The 15,657-nt window shown below is 44.2% G+C and overlaps 1 protein-coding gene and 1 pseudogene across 1 annotated transcript; one reads left to right on the top strand and one right to left on the bottom strand.

Annotated features, from left to right (window-relative positions):
• Positions 1-2,374: 2,374 nt before the first annotated feature.
• LOC115328680 lies at positions 2,375-7,132 on the top strand (annotated as a pseudogene).
• Positions 7,133-8,947: 1,815 nt separating this feature from the next.
• LOC115312897 lies at positions 8,948-12,005 on the bottom strand. Its single transcript, XM_042292821.1, has 6 exons — positions 11,808-12,005; positions 11,520-11,703; positions 10,448-10,814; positions 9,960-10,093; positions 9,837-9,901; positions 8,948-9,352 (listed from the first exon to the last, which is right to left on the bottom strand). The coding sequence occupies exons 1-6, from the start codon at positions 12,003-12,005 to the stop codon at positions 8,948-8,950; spliced, it is 1,353 nt and encodes a 450-aa protein (XP_042148755.1).
• Positions 12,006-15,657: the final 3,652 nt, after the last annotated feature.

The raw sequence follows: 15,657 nt of genomic DNA on the forward strand, positions 1-15,657 counted from the left end.
TCTCAAAAAACGTACTAATCTCCAAGTTTACGTTTTCTAGAGAGTGCGGATGGCTTGAATGCGCATAATATGTGCGTAATGTTTCCATTCTTCAAATATCACAGTAACAAGTTTGTGAGTGAAGCTATAATTTTTGGTTTTCTGCCTGATGTTGAAAAGAATGAAGAAACTGTTTATTTATAATATTCCTGTTTAGGTTCTTCACCAAGCCTAAGATTGTAGTTCCAAGCATCGTGCCCTAGGAAATGGTTTTGCTCAGCCTCTTTGCGGCATTGAGGCTTTGGCCACCTATTGAGGCTTTGGCCTGCGCGATTGTGACCTAACCCACTTCGTATTTGTGTGAACACATGTGTTGTCCGTACGCCAATCAAAGGAGCTATGAATGTTCTAACAATTAAGATACGAATCGAACATAATGATGAGACGGAGCACTTTCTGTAGGTCATACGATGACATCAAAATTTACATTAAATTAACTGACAGAATGAGAAGGACAAGGCGTCTTTTTCGGATGCCGGGCTTCAAGAGACCGTTCGTCTTTTTCATCCGTGCATTGGTTGCCCGTGGAGGGTTCACAAGACTATGAAGTATTATAAAAAGGTTGGAAGTTGACGCTTGGGGGCGGCGATTGAAATGGCTTTCTGCTGTTTTCACTCTGTCAGTGACCATAGACGATAACTTCACCCCCGCAATCGCAGCATGTTTGAACAGTGAACGTTAGGCCTAAATTTAATTAGAACCGCGGATTGGCAGAAGTCTTTATGTTCCGAAAATATGTCAGTCCACCATTAGAAAATCGTCAAATATCGCAGAGGATACTGTGTCGAAATATTTAATCATGACGCAAAACATGTTACTTTTTTTTTAAAGGAAGACTGTTAAATAACCTGTAACAACTAAACTACATCTCTAAATAAAGTTTCAGAACGTTAACTTCGCCTTTTGTAGTTGTTCAGGTTATTCAGTGATTGAAATGAACTTTCAATAAACACTGTGATTACTGGTTGTAACGTTAAGCCTCTCGCAGCACCTTCTCGTCCATCATCAATTCCCAAACGGCCGTGTTGTACGTTGATATGGTGTCGCTCATCTTCACCATGAATGAACGTCGAGCCACCAAATTGACCAAGATATTGGGCATGTATTTTTGATCCAATCGATAATCTTACATTTGCCATTCTTAGCCTTTCTCTTTACGCTGAATTCACGAAATTGCAAATAAAAATAACAACTTCAATTTACGAAGGCCTAGAAGAGCCTAAATAATTCCTCCTATACCGTCAGGGCAATCAAGTTTGGTGTGACACGTCGCGCCACCTGGTCCAAAATATTTCCAACACTGAGAAGGCTCTTTCGGCAGCTGTGCCTGATCGTGTGGGTCGAGACTCGCTTCCTCGGCGTTAATTTAAAAGTTGTCTGGTTTCCCTGGCTTTCGATACGCCTTCAGTTGTCGCGTGCGATCCCGGATGCCTCCGCAGAAGACCAAGCGTCGAAGGGCATCGAGCGTTCGGTATTGTTGCGTGAAGGGCTGTCACAACCGAGAAGGCCTAGCTGGTGTCAAGCTCCACAGGTTCCCGTCGCGGCCCTGGGAACAAGCACGCCGCCAGCGATGGATAAATGCCGTAAGGCGTGTAAAGTAAGTACTCCGTGTTAATCGCAGAGCTCGAGACGCATTGCTAGGTGTGCTTTTTGATTTGATATTTCAATGAGGACGGTCGAAGCGCGGCGTTTTTATCATTTATGTTCGATGCGACGAACTTCCTAGAGCAAGGTTCATGCTGTTGACATGCCGTCTTCTCGGCGGACTATTTTTGTTTGAACTGCGTTTTGAGGACAGTTGTGCCAATGTTTCGCGGAGCATTTCCTGGAACTGCGTTTCGTGAAAATTTTACGGAGATCAGCTCACTTGGTGAACTGCTTCGCGAGGCCAGAACCTGTTTCAATTCCAGTAATGTGATCAGAGAACCACACATTCTCTAATGTTCGCGAACCGTTGCGGGCCCGTGTCAGTGAAATCTTCGTTCGAGCAGCTTTCAGCCAGGTATTTTACGCTTCCTTCTTGCGTGTACTGAACCCCAGTGCTTTTTAAAATATAGTTTAGTAGAGATTCCAACCTTACCGATTGAATTCCCAATTTGACTCGGGTGTTATATTAAATAGGGACGGGGAAACTAAAAAACCACACAAAGCACCAGTTTAAATGAGCATAGTCTGCATACCTTGCTGCCTCCTAGATATCAGTTGGGTTTGAAGCTAATTCTTGCATTCATTACTTCAGCGATGACGGTTCAAACTGGAGTCCGAACGAGAGCTCCAGGATATGCTCAACTCATTTCCTGAACAACGAACTCAGCAATATCGAGAACCACCCTGGTTATACTACCCAACGCTGTTCCCAGAAGTGTACCGGAAGAAGTCTGTGGATCCTGAGGCTCAACTTGGAAGGTTCAGCAGGTAAATATTGACTTTATTCACCTTTGGTTTGTTGCTCGCTATGTGTGTGGTGGTATGTGTGCACTGGCTTGTGTGTCCGCCGGCATCTTTATGGGTGCTCGCTGGCTGTAGTGATATTAAATTCTACTTCCTCATCTAAGCTAAGCAGATCGTGCGACTGTGCGCCCTGTAAAAAAAAGAAAGAAAAAAAGCACGGGGGATTGTTTGAGAGAGATTCTGCCTGAGAGATTGTCGTGTGTCTGATTCTCTCGTATGCCCAGCGACAAAACTTGCTCAACAACTGTTAATACTGTTGGAAGCTATATTTACGAGGGTTGTTTGAGAGGTAATAATGTTACCTGCGAAGGAGTTGCCCGAGGTCGATGGCACTTAAGAAATCTACTTAGTTCTCCTTGAGCGTTATGCACTTACCGGTCATATTCCAATGTATCCAATTCATAGAGAAAAAATTGCTATTTGTCTTGGTCCTCACACTACTCACATAAAGAGTGCGATGGTATGGTCACTGTGAAAAGGCTGCTGTTTTGATGAAGGTTCTACGGTGCCAAGTCTGGTGAGTATGGTGGGCAAAACAACAGTCAATGTCACATTCATGAATTCACTGCACAGAGGTGCGGGTGTTGTCTTACTTCCACGACATTCAAAAACAGAAACGACGGCAATATGTCGTCGTCTCGGTTTTTTCGTCCTTCAGCAGATGACACAGAATGGGACGACAGCACGTCGTGTCTGTTTCTCGAGTCGCAGGTCCTTCGGCAGATGAGGGAGAGTAGACATGGAGTGCGACGGCAGCACATTGTCGTTTCTCTTTCTCGACTCGCAGGTCCTTCAGCAGATGAGGGAGTGTAGACACGGATTGCGATGGCAGCACATTGTCGTTCCAATTTCTTGAGTTGCAGGTCCTTCAGTAGACGACATAGAGTAGACACAGAACGGGACGGTAGCACATTGTCGTGGCTGTTTCTCGAGTCGCAGGTCCATCAGCAGACGAAGGAAAGTAGATACAGAACAGGACGGCAGCACATTGTCGTTCCTATTTCTCGAGTTGCAGGTCCATCAGCAGACGACAGAGAGTAGACACAGAACGGGGCGGCAGCACATTGTCATTCCTATGTCTTGAGTCGCAGGCCCTTCAGCAGACGACAGAGTAGACACAGAACGGGACGGCAGCACGTCGTCGTGGCTGTTTCTTGAGTCGCAGGTCCTGCGGCAGACGAGGGAGAGTAGACACGGAGTGCGACGGCAGCACATTGTTGTTCCTATTTCTTGAGTTGCAGGTCCTTCAGCTGACGAAAGAAAGTAGATACAGAACGGGACGGCAGCACATTGTTGTTCCTATTTCTTGAGTCGCAGGCCTTCAGCAGACGACAGAGTAGACACAGAACGGGACGGCACCACGTCGTCGTGGCTGTTTATCGAGTCGCAGGTCCTGCGGCAGACGAGGGAGAGTAGACACGGAGTGCGACAGCAAACACATTGTTGTTCCTATTTCTTAAGTCGCAGGTCCTTCAGCTGACGAAAGAAAGTAGATACAGAACGAGACGGCAGCACATTGTCATTCCTATTTCTCGTTGCTGCTTGGAGGGGCACGAAGTTTGACAGAGTGATATGAAGCATTGTCCATTACTATGAGTGACATGAAGCATTGTCCATTACTATCACACTCCTGGCCTTGATGTTTGGCAACAACTTCTCTGCAAACCACTTCTCAAATCGCTCTAGTGACACACCAAAGATGACAATGTCGCACTCAGTGTGTACCTTGTGTGGCTCGGGCACATGCAATGAAACGGAACCTTTTCGCCCCAACTGGGAGTTCATGACATTCATTTCGTCCTCTTATGACATTGAACATATGACATGACACCTGCGATTCTCGATATTCTGATAGGAAGTGTATAGTGCAAGATTAGCAGATATGTATTTGATTGTGCATACTTGTTTGCAGGTGGCAGGAGCGATCAGCATGTTCAGGTGCCTCAGCTGCAGGTTCTTCAGGACTACCATCTACAGGTGGTACCAGCCCAGTGCCTTCTGAGCATGATTCAGATTCCAGTGGAAGCCCACAACGGGGGTTGGAGCTGCTGTGTGAAGCTGTAGAACTTCGAGAGAAGTGTTCAGTGGTGAGTTGGTAGTTATTATGTCTTTCCCCCCCCCCCATCTTTTGATTGCAGCAAGGTGCATCAGAAGCTGAAAAGCAGAGACTCAAGCCAAAAAACTAGCCGTTTGATTTCTGTTACAGTTAAAGCAGTACTATGAAATTGATTACATTTTGGTACCGTATTTACTTGAGTCTAAGCCGGCATTGATTTTATGCCCATCCCAAAAGGTAGAAAAATAATAAAAATATATCCTCGATTGTAAGCCAATCAAAAAGTAAAGAACACCGTGCATTTTTAAAAAAAAACTGGCTCGTGCTTTCAACACTTATTTCGCTTTTGCTTGAATGATTTTTGTGATCATAGGAAGTGTCACTGTTTTCTGCGTCGTCGAATGGATCACTCGAAATAAAAATGGCCAATATTAACGAAGTAAATAAGTTTACTGTGGTTTGAGTGAGGTATTTGACACTAACCGGAATACATAAATCAGGAGAATGCTAAACTGGTGACGCGAGCTAAGATAACCAGCTCTCCACAAAGCCGTACAGGAATCAATCTCTTAGTTTTGCAATAACCGTACCAAAAACCAAACCAGTTGTTTTTGTTGAATCTTTGCTGGGAAGTGATAATTTGAAAATGAAAATCTGGAAAGTATCAGAAAACCAGTTGACATGTCATTCACTATAGATATGCATATCAAAAGCCGAGCTAGTCGGATAATGAAAAAATATGTGCTGACTGACCTGTACAGTTGCCAGTTGGGGTCAGGAAATCTGCAATGCTAGTTACAGCTACACATTGTCAATCACGGAAAGGCTAATTCTTTGGCTGATAGAAATGAGACTGGGGATTGTGAGGCACGCTGCAGTGCATCCAGTGCCTTAATTAACTCCCTTAGAGCCGCGGTCTTTCAGCACTCCAACAAATTCATGTTTCATGGCTGGCCTCGCTGAATGTTCAAGATGGGAAATGCTTTTTCAGGAGATCCAGACCGATGAACTCGGTACTTGCAGTCGAGGCTTCACAGTCTTCACGTGCTCCCTCGAAGGCGGCGCTGGTTGCACACAGATCACACATCGCGAGGTCTGCGACTTTGGGACACAGCACCAGCCAGAGTTGTCTTCAAAGTATTCAGGTCCAAGCGAGAGGACCAGTTTCTTCGGAGGTTACGAGAGCATCCGACATTCGGAGGATGCATTACAAGGCATTTGCAATGTAAGCATGAGTGTATTTGCTTTGTTTTTGAGCATGTTCCCCTTGTCACCGAGCGGAGCTGTGATGTAACGCTGGGGAACCGGCTGCTCCTCTTTCTCATGAAAATGAAGCTTGGGTTGAGCTACACTGCTCTTGGTGTGATTTTTAGTGTCGATAGAACTACAGCATCGCGCCACTTCCGAGCTGTGCTGACAACGTTGACTGCTGCGACAGCGAGGTGGATTTTTCGGCCTCCCTCTAGCATTATTCGAGCTACGTTGCCAGAGTGTTTTAAAGTCAACTACCCTGAATGCAAAATGATCATTGATTGCACCGAAGTAAGAACAGAGGAGCCAAGTAGTGTTGGCCAGCAGCGCGTGCTGTACTCGAGCTACAAGAGTGGCTACACTCTTAAGTTTCTGGTTGCTGTAACCCCTAATGGGGCTATTTGTTTCCGTTCGAAGGCATACGGAGGCCGATGCTCCGACATCCATGTTACGGTGGACTCTGGGTTCTTAAACATTGTGCAGCCGGGAGACGTAATTCTGGCTGACAAAGGTTTTCCGGGCATCAGGGCAGGTCTGGCAGACACCGATGCGGTGCTCGTGATGCCGCCTTTTTTATCGGGGAATGGACAGTTTAGTGAGCAAGAAGTGCGCGACACTTATGACATTGCCCAGGTCCGAATCCACGTGGAGCGTATGATACAGCGAATTAAGATATACAATATCCTCAGGACAACGGTGCCCATTACTCTGATCCCCCTGATGGATGATGTTTTCCACATGTGCTGTGTGCTGGCAAATTTGCAACCTGCCATCATCAAGCCACAGGAATAAGCGGCAGTATGTGTAGGCCCATTCAGACGAATGGCAAGGCTTGGTATGTGGCTCCAATTTCTCGTATGGGGGTCGACTCTTCCTGGGTACCAGCGTAGGCTCCAACGAGCTTGAGTATCACTTAGAGCGGTAAACCGCAACCCAGGGCCTACAATGGAAATGGCACCACCCCCCCCCCCCCTGGTTGCCGCCATCTTACCCAATTGCCACATTAGTGATCACGTGAAACTAAGATGGCTGCGCCCAGAGGTGGGCCAGGTCAGATTGGCCAGATCACGGTAAGCAGAGGGGACCTCTGAGGCTGCGTTCGAATCTTACTTGAATGGATCCGCATTATTCCGGTGGGTCATGTCACGTGACAAGACTGATAGAGCAACTGGACGCGGGTAGGTTTTCGAACGCCAAGGTACAGAACATTTACCCTAGAGCGAGATCAAGTAAATTTTGGACTGCGGCCCTGCTTATTGTAATCTGGCCAATCTGATCTGGTGCACCTATGGGCGCAGCCATCTTAAAGTCACGTGATCACTAATGTGGCAAACGGTCAGGATGGCGGCAACCGGGGGGGGGGGGGGTGCCATTTTTGGCCAATGGTTTACCGCTGTCAGTTTACTCAAGCTCGTTGGTAGGCTCTTTATTCGCAGACGAGTTCTCTGCCAGTGACTGTTTTGAAGGGGCCCTGCAAGGACTTTTTTACTGGTTTTAGTTTGCACCGAACCTGATCGCACTGGACGTAGTAACTTAGTGAAACTTTTATCGCTTTATTTTAGAAGTTATAGGCAAATTAGAATTACAAAAACAAGCAAAAAATAACCTCCCTCGTGACGTCCTTGGTTGCTTGAGCGGCCGTGAACTAGAGGAGGGGTAGTGGGCTTATCGCGAGCGCTCACGACTGCTGCACTTTGTGTCACCGGCGCGAGAGGGCGCCACTAAATCATGTTCTGGATAGGCTGTATGCAGCGGGCAGCCAGAGCGGCTCTCCTTGCATTTGCTGCGCGATTAAACACTATTTCGGCATGACACTTCATTGGCCACAAACAACGGCAAACACAGGGTAAAGATCAGTTCAGAATGGGAGCCACTCCGCGCTGGCATACCGCGAAACGACCAAACCGCAAAACACAGCTGCTCGCCGAAGGCCTTTGGAACGCTCAGAGCCGGTAGGATTCTCCAGTCTATAAACGACTGCAGCGCCGCCGCGTACATCCGGGACCTTTCCGTGTCGGCGCCCGATCCCACTATGTCGACGGGTCATTTCTTGTTTCCGTACTTTATAAACTGCATTTGTTTCTTTCGTGCTCTAAAATACTGAACAAAAACTACTTTTATAAATAATTGAAATGGTTCGCGCCACTTATATTTTGTATTTCGACTAAAAAGAAGCTTTTAGCGGCTCTGACCAGTAGTAAGCCCAGGACCTAAGACGTCGCATGTCGCGCGCTTTCGGTACCGCGGGAGGTTTCTGCGTCGTCCGGTTAAAATATGATGCACTGATATTTAGTTACTCTCTCCGTGCCCGCTGGCTTGCCCGAACCCCGAAAGACGTGGAAACTGCAAAAAAGGTAGACGCTGAAATATGATTGCAGGGCCCCTTTAAAGGGAAGTTATGGAGCTTCTTGAAAAAAAATTAGTTAGAAGTGATTTCTAGTGTATTTTTACCCCGTAAACCCAAACCATTTGCTGCGCAAGTATTGTTAAACGGGGGGAAAAGGCGAAAGACAATCGCTCTATGTGACGTCATCGACGGATCTTTTGGCTGCCCAAGGCTAGGGAGGCGGGGCTTCAGCCCTATTTAGAAATTGCTCGTATGGCTCTCGGGCGCATCGCATCGAAATATAATTGTGATATCTCTTATTCTAAAAGCCAAATGAACACAATTCAAGCGTTTTTTTTTTTTTCGAACATAAAAGTGCCCCATCTTCCCTTTAAGCGTTCCTGTATGTAGGTCATCTCCTGTTGTAAAAGATGTTTGTAGCTTTTTTATTAGATGTAAAGATGGTTGATAGCTTTGAGTGTATTTTCCATGTCCTTGGGGTTCTATTGTATAATGAAAGTGTGAAATCCGAGCAAGTTTTATGAGTATACTCATAAAACTTGCTCGGATTTCACACTTGTCATTGAGAACGAAGCAGCGGCAAATGAAATCACACACCTCAGTGCAGAAGTAAACATTTCGATTGTAGGATTATATTTTGTGCACTCTGCTTCACATTTCAGTCTCGTTTTAAACCACCAATTCCTAAAAAAACTGGCAAGTATGCAAAAGAAGCATGGAACACTGTTGCAACTCATGCTGTCTGCAGTGAATTGAATGCAGTACTTTATTTTTTGTCTTTTTTGTCACTCTTACTGATGTGCTTAGATTTGGTACTTTTGCGCAAGGGCTGGCAGGTACCAGCTGAAATAAAACCATTCCAGAGAAGGGATCTCATTGTTCAAAAACTTGTCATTCCTGGGAACGAGCACAGTGGCATCATGCTCATCACATGTGTAGACATAAAAATAACAAGATTGTAAATCCAGCACAAGCATCAACACTTGCACTTGTGTGTAGTAGTTGTGCGATGGTTTCAGGCACAACTTGTCATTAATGTACACCAGGCAGCTGGTGAATGTCTTCCTCTTATTGGCGTCAACGACCGGTTGCCCTTTTATCGAGCTGGGGCACTTGATTTCCAGAAGGACTGTTTCTCCATCTTGCTGAAACACTCCGTCAGCACTGCCGCAAAGCCAAGACCTCTCTTGATGCACAAGCAGGCCCACCTGAAATGAAAGTGAAATAATGCTGTGGAAAGTAGACCTCCTAGCACACCATTTCGTAACATGGCTACACCTGTCCACTTCAACCACTGCACTCGGCGTGAATTCTTCTGGGGGATACTGTCGAAGCAATTAGTTTCCACATTGCTTTAGGGTCGCACCGTTGTGCGAGCACCTCACTTTGCCTTGTCTCATTCTCACATGCAAAGGAGTTGCCAAGCAATGCCATGCACTCGTGCAAGTAGCTTTGAAAATGCTGCAAGCACTATGTTCGCCTTGGCAACATAGTGCCTGCAACTGAGAAGATGCAGTGAGAACTTTGTGTGTTTTAGAATGTGTATGTGGAGGGCAATACTGGTTTCTATGATAAGAAAACAATGCAATGCACTAATGTGTGGGTGTGTCAAACATTAGTCTTGTCATCTTTTGAATTGTGGACCGGTTTCACCGCAACTAAAAATTTATTTAGGGTATTTAAATAACGCACCTCCACGATATGTGCTCCAAACTTTTCTTCGAACCGTCGCCGTGCTTTTGGTTCAGTCTGCAAGCCTGTGTAATTGAAATTGGTATTAGCATATATTGTGAACACTCAAAGCCTAAATAATACCATAAGTCGTTGCGTCGCTTGAAAAGCTTGTGGTGTTCATCAAGCTCGCAACAAGATCCTGTGGAGTCTTCCTGGTCCGGAGGATGGTATGTGCCATTGTGCTCGAAATCCGCACCTTGCGCTCTTGGTACCACCTGTTGGTATCGAGAACATGAATTTAATCTGAGGAACGGAGTTTACAGCTCTTCTGAAAAGTAGTGTTAATAGAGTAATCTTCAGCACCAGGCACATGCAGGCCAAGGCAAGAAAGTCGAGGAAAAAAAACAAAAAACTCCAAAGCAAACAGACAGTGCAGATTTTGGGCAATAATTTGCTAGTGGAAAGAGCAGATCCTTCAGACCTTTTGAAATTGCATTATCAATACTGCGGTTTCACCACTTCAAGAGTACAGTTTCGCATGAAACCTCACTACAAAGCTGGGCCTCTCGAAAGCACCCCAGATAGGTGCCAACATGCACCCTGACCTCTGAGGAGGTAAAAGATCTCACTGTGCACACTTGGACTGTGCCATCGTTGCCATGCAGATTCCGAGTACATCACGAGAAGCCACTCTTTTTTGAAAGAATGCTTTCTCGGGGTCTGTGAGTTGATCTTGACGGTACTTCAGTGCCTCTCCGTCCGAAGCCTGATGCGTTAGATGTTGCAGCACCACTTCCACTTCAGACTTCCTCACAATGGTGACCGCATCATTTACAACGTCTTCTAAGAGCTGGGCACACTCCAGCTCTACTTGATTCTGTCCTGTCAATCGCAGAATGTCCGTAAATGGGGTGTCAATGTCTGGGAAATGGTCAATGATGTAGCGTGGCAGCACCTCTCGTGGCTCTTGTTTTCCTACGAAGTTGCTTCGGTTGCCTGTGAAATTAACATTGCACGCAATTAACAACTCATAAATACAAGGTTGTAGATAATTAAAAAAAAAGGTTAATACGTCCAGATTGCATGCAGGGTTTGGGGGAAAATTGCAGTTTGCGTCAGCAAGATATTAATCAATTTGGGGTAATAGTTGATGTTTGCTTGCCCATGCTTGGAAACCATCATAGCTGTTTAGCTTGCAGAAGGGTGCTAGGTAGGGCTAGTTGCTAAGACGACATAGTGAAAAGTGCAGCACACAAGAAACTTGACACACAACACCTATGTTTCGTTTCTCTCCTTGTCTGTTGTGCACTGTAATTTTTACATATATCTAACTCAGGAGTCACTTCACAGGTATAATCTAAAAGTAAAACCAATGATATTGATAGTTATGCTTAACAAGGAGGCTGTAATTCTCCGTGACGTGCGGGACTAGGCTAGATACTCGGATCCTGTGCAATACTTTTATTTTTTTCTGTTGAACAGCACCCAAAATAAAACATGTGCATAAGCTCAAAACAGTGCTCCGTGGATACATTGTATCGCTGGTGTCTGGTATTCCGTTAGGCGTGGCCCAATCGCCAACCCAGCAGTAACTTGCACGATAACGAGTACGACTTGACACTAGCTTTTGCGACTCGTGAACGTCAACGCCACATAACGGTGCTGCAGCATGCTCGTGAACCGATATGGCTGCACTCCTACCTCCAAAAAGGTCCCCGATCGACGCCTTGTCGCTTAATTTTTGCCTCTTTGAAGGCTTGCCCCACGCTTGGGGCACGCTAGTGCAAGCGCTGACCTCGTGCGTGTTGATGTAGTGCACTACAGCGGCGCTGTGCTTGCACTCGCCGAGGACACCGTACCGGCAAGTGCAGGACCCGGCGACGACCTTTCGCGAGTCTTAGATTAGCTGTGCAAGGAAAACATTAATAAATCACCCTTTTGTTCATGTAAATCTCGATAATATATCTACTCCTCATTGCTTGCACTCACCTGGAGTGTTACGTCGTACACGTGTTTTCCCTGCTGGGAATGGCACTTGGCCGCGATGTCCGTGCCGTTCTCTTCCCGCACGCCATACACGTGGTTGTTCTGGAACAACCTCTTCCCCTTTTCTAATGCCTGGTCGCGATAAAAGTTGCCGATATCTTGAATTGGTTTGAATCCGCAAAATAAAATAACGGGTGGCATCTTTCACGTGATACCGGCCGTGTCGCCGATTTAAGCCTTCTCAGTAATACGGCATTTGGCCACGGTGGCGCTGGCGATCAACCGACGGTGGCGCGCCCTAGGTACACTGCCCAGGGGGTATATGTACAACAATCTTCCAGAACAAAACGTCGGCATTCACCCTAACTCTTTTGAAATATATGTGTGCTCGGAAGCTTATTTTATGTATTCAGGACTTAGGCATCAATGGACCCACATATAGGAAGCAGACTAAAGTTAATCTAGACCTTGTCAACCCCTAAGTTTCAAGGTTCGTACAATGTTTAGAACATATTGGCATGGAAATATGAGTATTTCGCATATGTTATAATATGGTAGGTTTGTTCATTTAGTTAAGCTGCATTTCTTCTTTCCCTTGGAACCTCTCCGGCATAACCGTTTAGGCCGGTAGCAAAAAAAAAAAAAAAAATGTCTGCCCTCATACAGTTTGAAGTATAGCAACATAGACAACGCAGCAAGGTGCTCAATCATTCGTCAGCAGTTTACAGGACTATACATTCTACAGTAAACTAGATAATTGCATTCCGTAGAAGCCTAAAAAAACAGAGCACTGAACGTTGGCTCAAAAATGCGAGAAGGTCTTCACTATCAAGATAGCTCAAACTGAAAAAATAAATATAAAAATAAAATAAAGCACTCGATGAAAATATAAACATGCCATCATCACATACATGCAAAAAGCATGCATCTAATGCCGAATTCCGGTGGTCAATATCTGGCGATCAAAAACGCACACACAGCGCCGGGAAATAACGTTTTTGTTTGCCTGGGCCGCGGGTGAGCTTCGTAAACTTTCTCCTCGATTAATCTATGATAAAATGAGCACGTTTTATACGTACACGACATAAATTTTGACTCTCTGAAAGGTATGTAAACACAAGAGGATTCAGACTAATTTTCGAATTATTAGCATAACTACAGTCCGCACAGCTTACAGAATCTTAGATTATGAAATTAATGGGGAGATTAATAAATCAACGTTGTGCTGCCCGCTCAAGCGTCAAATGTCTATATATTTAGCTTGGATTTCCAGGGAACTGTGGCCATGCGTTATACAAGGATCCCAAGGAAGCTTCCAAGCGTCGGTTTTAATATTTTAGTCGTGTTACTTTTTTTTTAATACGTCCTCTCCTTGACATTGTAATGCGTGTTGATATGTCAAGCTGCATGCGCATCCATACAGTACACACACACAGACACACACACATATATATATATATATATATATATATACATATAGAAGACGAAAAGAATCCTTAGTGAAAACAGCAACGGACAATTTAAGGGTTCTTTTCGTCTTCTATACCCACGCCTTCGGCCCTCGCTACCATGCCCGTTGTATATATATATATATATATATATATATATATATATATATATATATATATATATATAGTACGAAGTCCGGGGCTTGGCTGCCTAGAGTTTGTGTAGAATAAAGAGCCACTTCAAAAACTTAACTCATTTACTTAGACGTTTCGACCCGAGACCCGTCTCGGGTCGAAACGTCTAAGTAAAGGAGTTAAGTTTTTAAAGTGGCTCTTTATTTTATATATATATATATATAGATATATATATAGATATATATATATCTTACAGTGGTATAAAAAGGTTTCATTACATCGCTGTAAAGGAAAATATTGTAAGGATAGTGATCCAGTCCGTGTCCCAGAGTAAACTGACCTTGCGAAAGCTGAACGAATTCTTCCAAAAATGGTTGCTTCCTTTTAAACATGAATTATGTTTATCTTCGTTATATACATATAGATATATTTTCTTTCTTGTTATCTTGTCTCGGAGCACAAAATAGTGTCTGTCTCTATGGCTTCGTTTGCAACTTGCCGCGGTCGGCGAGTGTTGCAAATACTTTACGGGGGGTAAATTATCAGAGCACTGTTTTGTTTCTTTCGGATATGACGATACCTTCTTCAGTCTGGCAGACAGGCTGCCCGACCTTTCGGATTTCGGAGAAAAATTGTGCCAGCGAATTGCCGCCTCGCGCCTAAAAAGCGTCACTCGAACAGCTTGCACTCGCCAGCCTCTGACCACGCGAACGCCCTTGCTGAAGAGATGGCAAAATATTTCGCCGAGAAATGACTACCTAAATTAGCCATTAATATAGTGCAATGAGAATACTCAGAATTTTTACATTCAATCAAAAACACTAGAAATGAAGAGTAGAGAATTGTATAACATACCACGCCATATATGGAAACATTACACACAGGTGTCTAAAAACGCTGAAATGATGTATTTTTTGTTGAAGCGCTAATAGAAAATTCAGGAAGGAAATCGACAAAAACAATACCCCCCTCTCCAAAAAAAAAAAGTTTAAGATATTCTGGTCTCTATTATTATGTATGTGCAAGGGAAACATAGAATTGCTTAACCGTAAAGTGCTACGGCACATTTGTATATCAATGACCATGCGCATTCGATATGATTCAAAAGAATAACAATTTTATTTTTTTTTGTTTATATTTTAGATATATCACGCGAAATGAAGACCGATTTTCAGTCTGATTTAGCAAATTTGAAACCTGATAATCGAGCTTCTGCTTGACATCGTTTGCGTGTATGCTGGTTGTCGTTCTTTTGTGATGCCGGAAGGTATACCGCTCCTTTGCAGTTCCTTTATTTATTTTGTATATATTTTTTGTGTATTGTTTGAAGCAACTGTAAATAATATATGAGGTTAGACTTAAGAATGCTACACTTAACGAAATATTTATGGCTATGATATGCGGCTATATTTGCTTTGTAGTCTTCTACCACTACAACACTGATTGAGCTTAACAGGATCACGAAAATTGTAACTGGGCTGTAACAATGTGTCAACCTTAAAGTAACATTCGAAATGAAACACTGAGCATGGATCCCAACTTCAGTGCTCCAGGCCAGGTGTTTACAAGCACCAAACGTATTGCAGTCTCGTTCTTCGCTACCCTGTGGGCGTCAGTTGGCTCTCCGTATGCCATTCAAGTGTGCATTCACAGCTATATAAGGTGTGCATTGTTACTTCGCCGCTAAGGAAAGCACCCAGTATTTCTCTATTGCAAAGCGTAAAATTCTGGAATAGTTGATAGCCGATCGGGGGTAACTTGATACATGCATCTTTCATTATGGTTTCTAATAAGCTAAGCTATTCCTTCTGTGAAATATATCGCCCTTCGAAAACAGCTAACAAATTGAATCGGTAGGATTTAAACATGTTTAAAATTTCCTGTACACCACATTCGGTGAGGTATTTTGAATAAACATGAAAAAAATCTAAATTTGTTTAAAAATAAGGAAACCTGAAAGTAAGTATGCGAAGAGCAAGTTCGTCTGCTTCTTGCACGGGGGTTGAGATGACGTCAGAACGCCAAGATCTGATTGGTTTTGATTGGACGGATAGAGGGAAGGCCTCAAGGAAGCAAGTAATTCAGCTAGCATTGATGTCTACCCACTATCCATCCAATCAGAGCCAATCAGAGCTCGCTGTTTCGACGTCACCTCAAGCCCTGCTCAAGAAGCAGACAAACTGTAGCTCTGCAAATAAATAGAAACTATCAAAATAGTCTTTGAATACGAAATTTTATGTTCAATACTCCTGGGGATAAAAAAAAAATAC

Source organism: Ixodes scapularis, unplaced genomic scaffold (assembly GCF_016920785.2).
Source record: "Ixodes scapularis isolate PalLabHiFi unplaced genomic scaffold, ASM1692078v2 PGA_scaffold3__209_contigs__length_174095766, whole genome shotgun sequence".
Classification (NCBI taxonomy): domain Eukaryota; kingdom Metazoa; phylum Arthropoda; class Arachnida; order Ixodida; family Ixodidae; genus Ixodes; species Ixodes scapularis.

Coding starts and splice junctions, on each gene's coding strand:
- LOC115312897 (XM_042292821.1), bottom strand. CDS start 12,005: ATGCCACCCGTTATTTTATTTTGCGGATTCAAACCAATTCAAGATATC. Junction 10,094..10,447: donor GCACAGTCCAAGTGTGCACA/GTGAGATCTTTT, acceptor CGATACCAACAG/GTGGTACCAAGAGCGCAAGG. Junction 9,902..9,959: donor AAGCGACGCAACGACTTATG/GTATTATTTAGG, acceptor TCAATTACACAG/GCTTGCAGACTGAACCAAAA.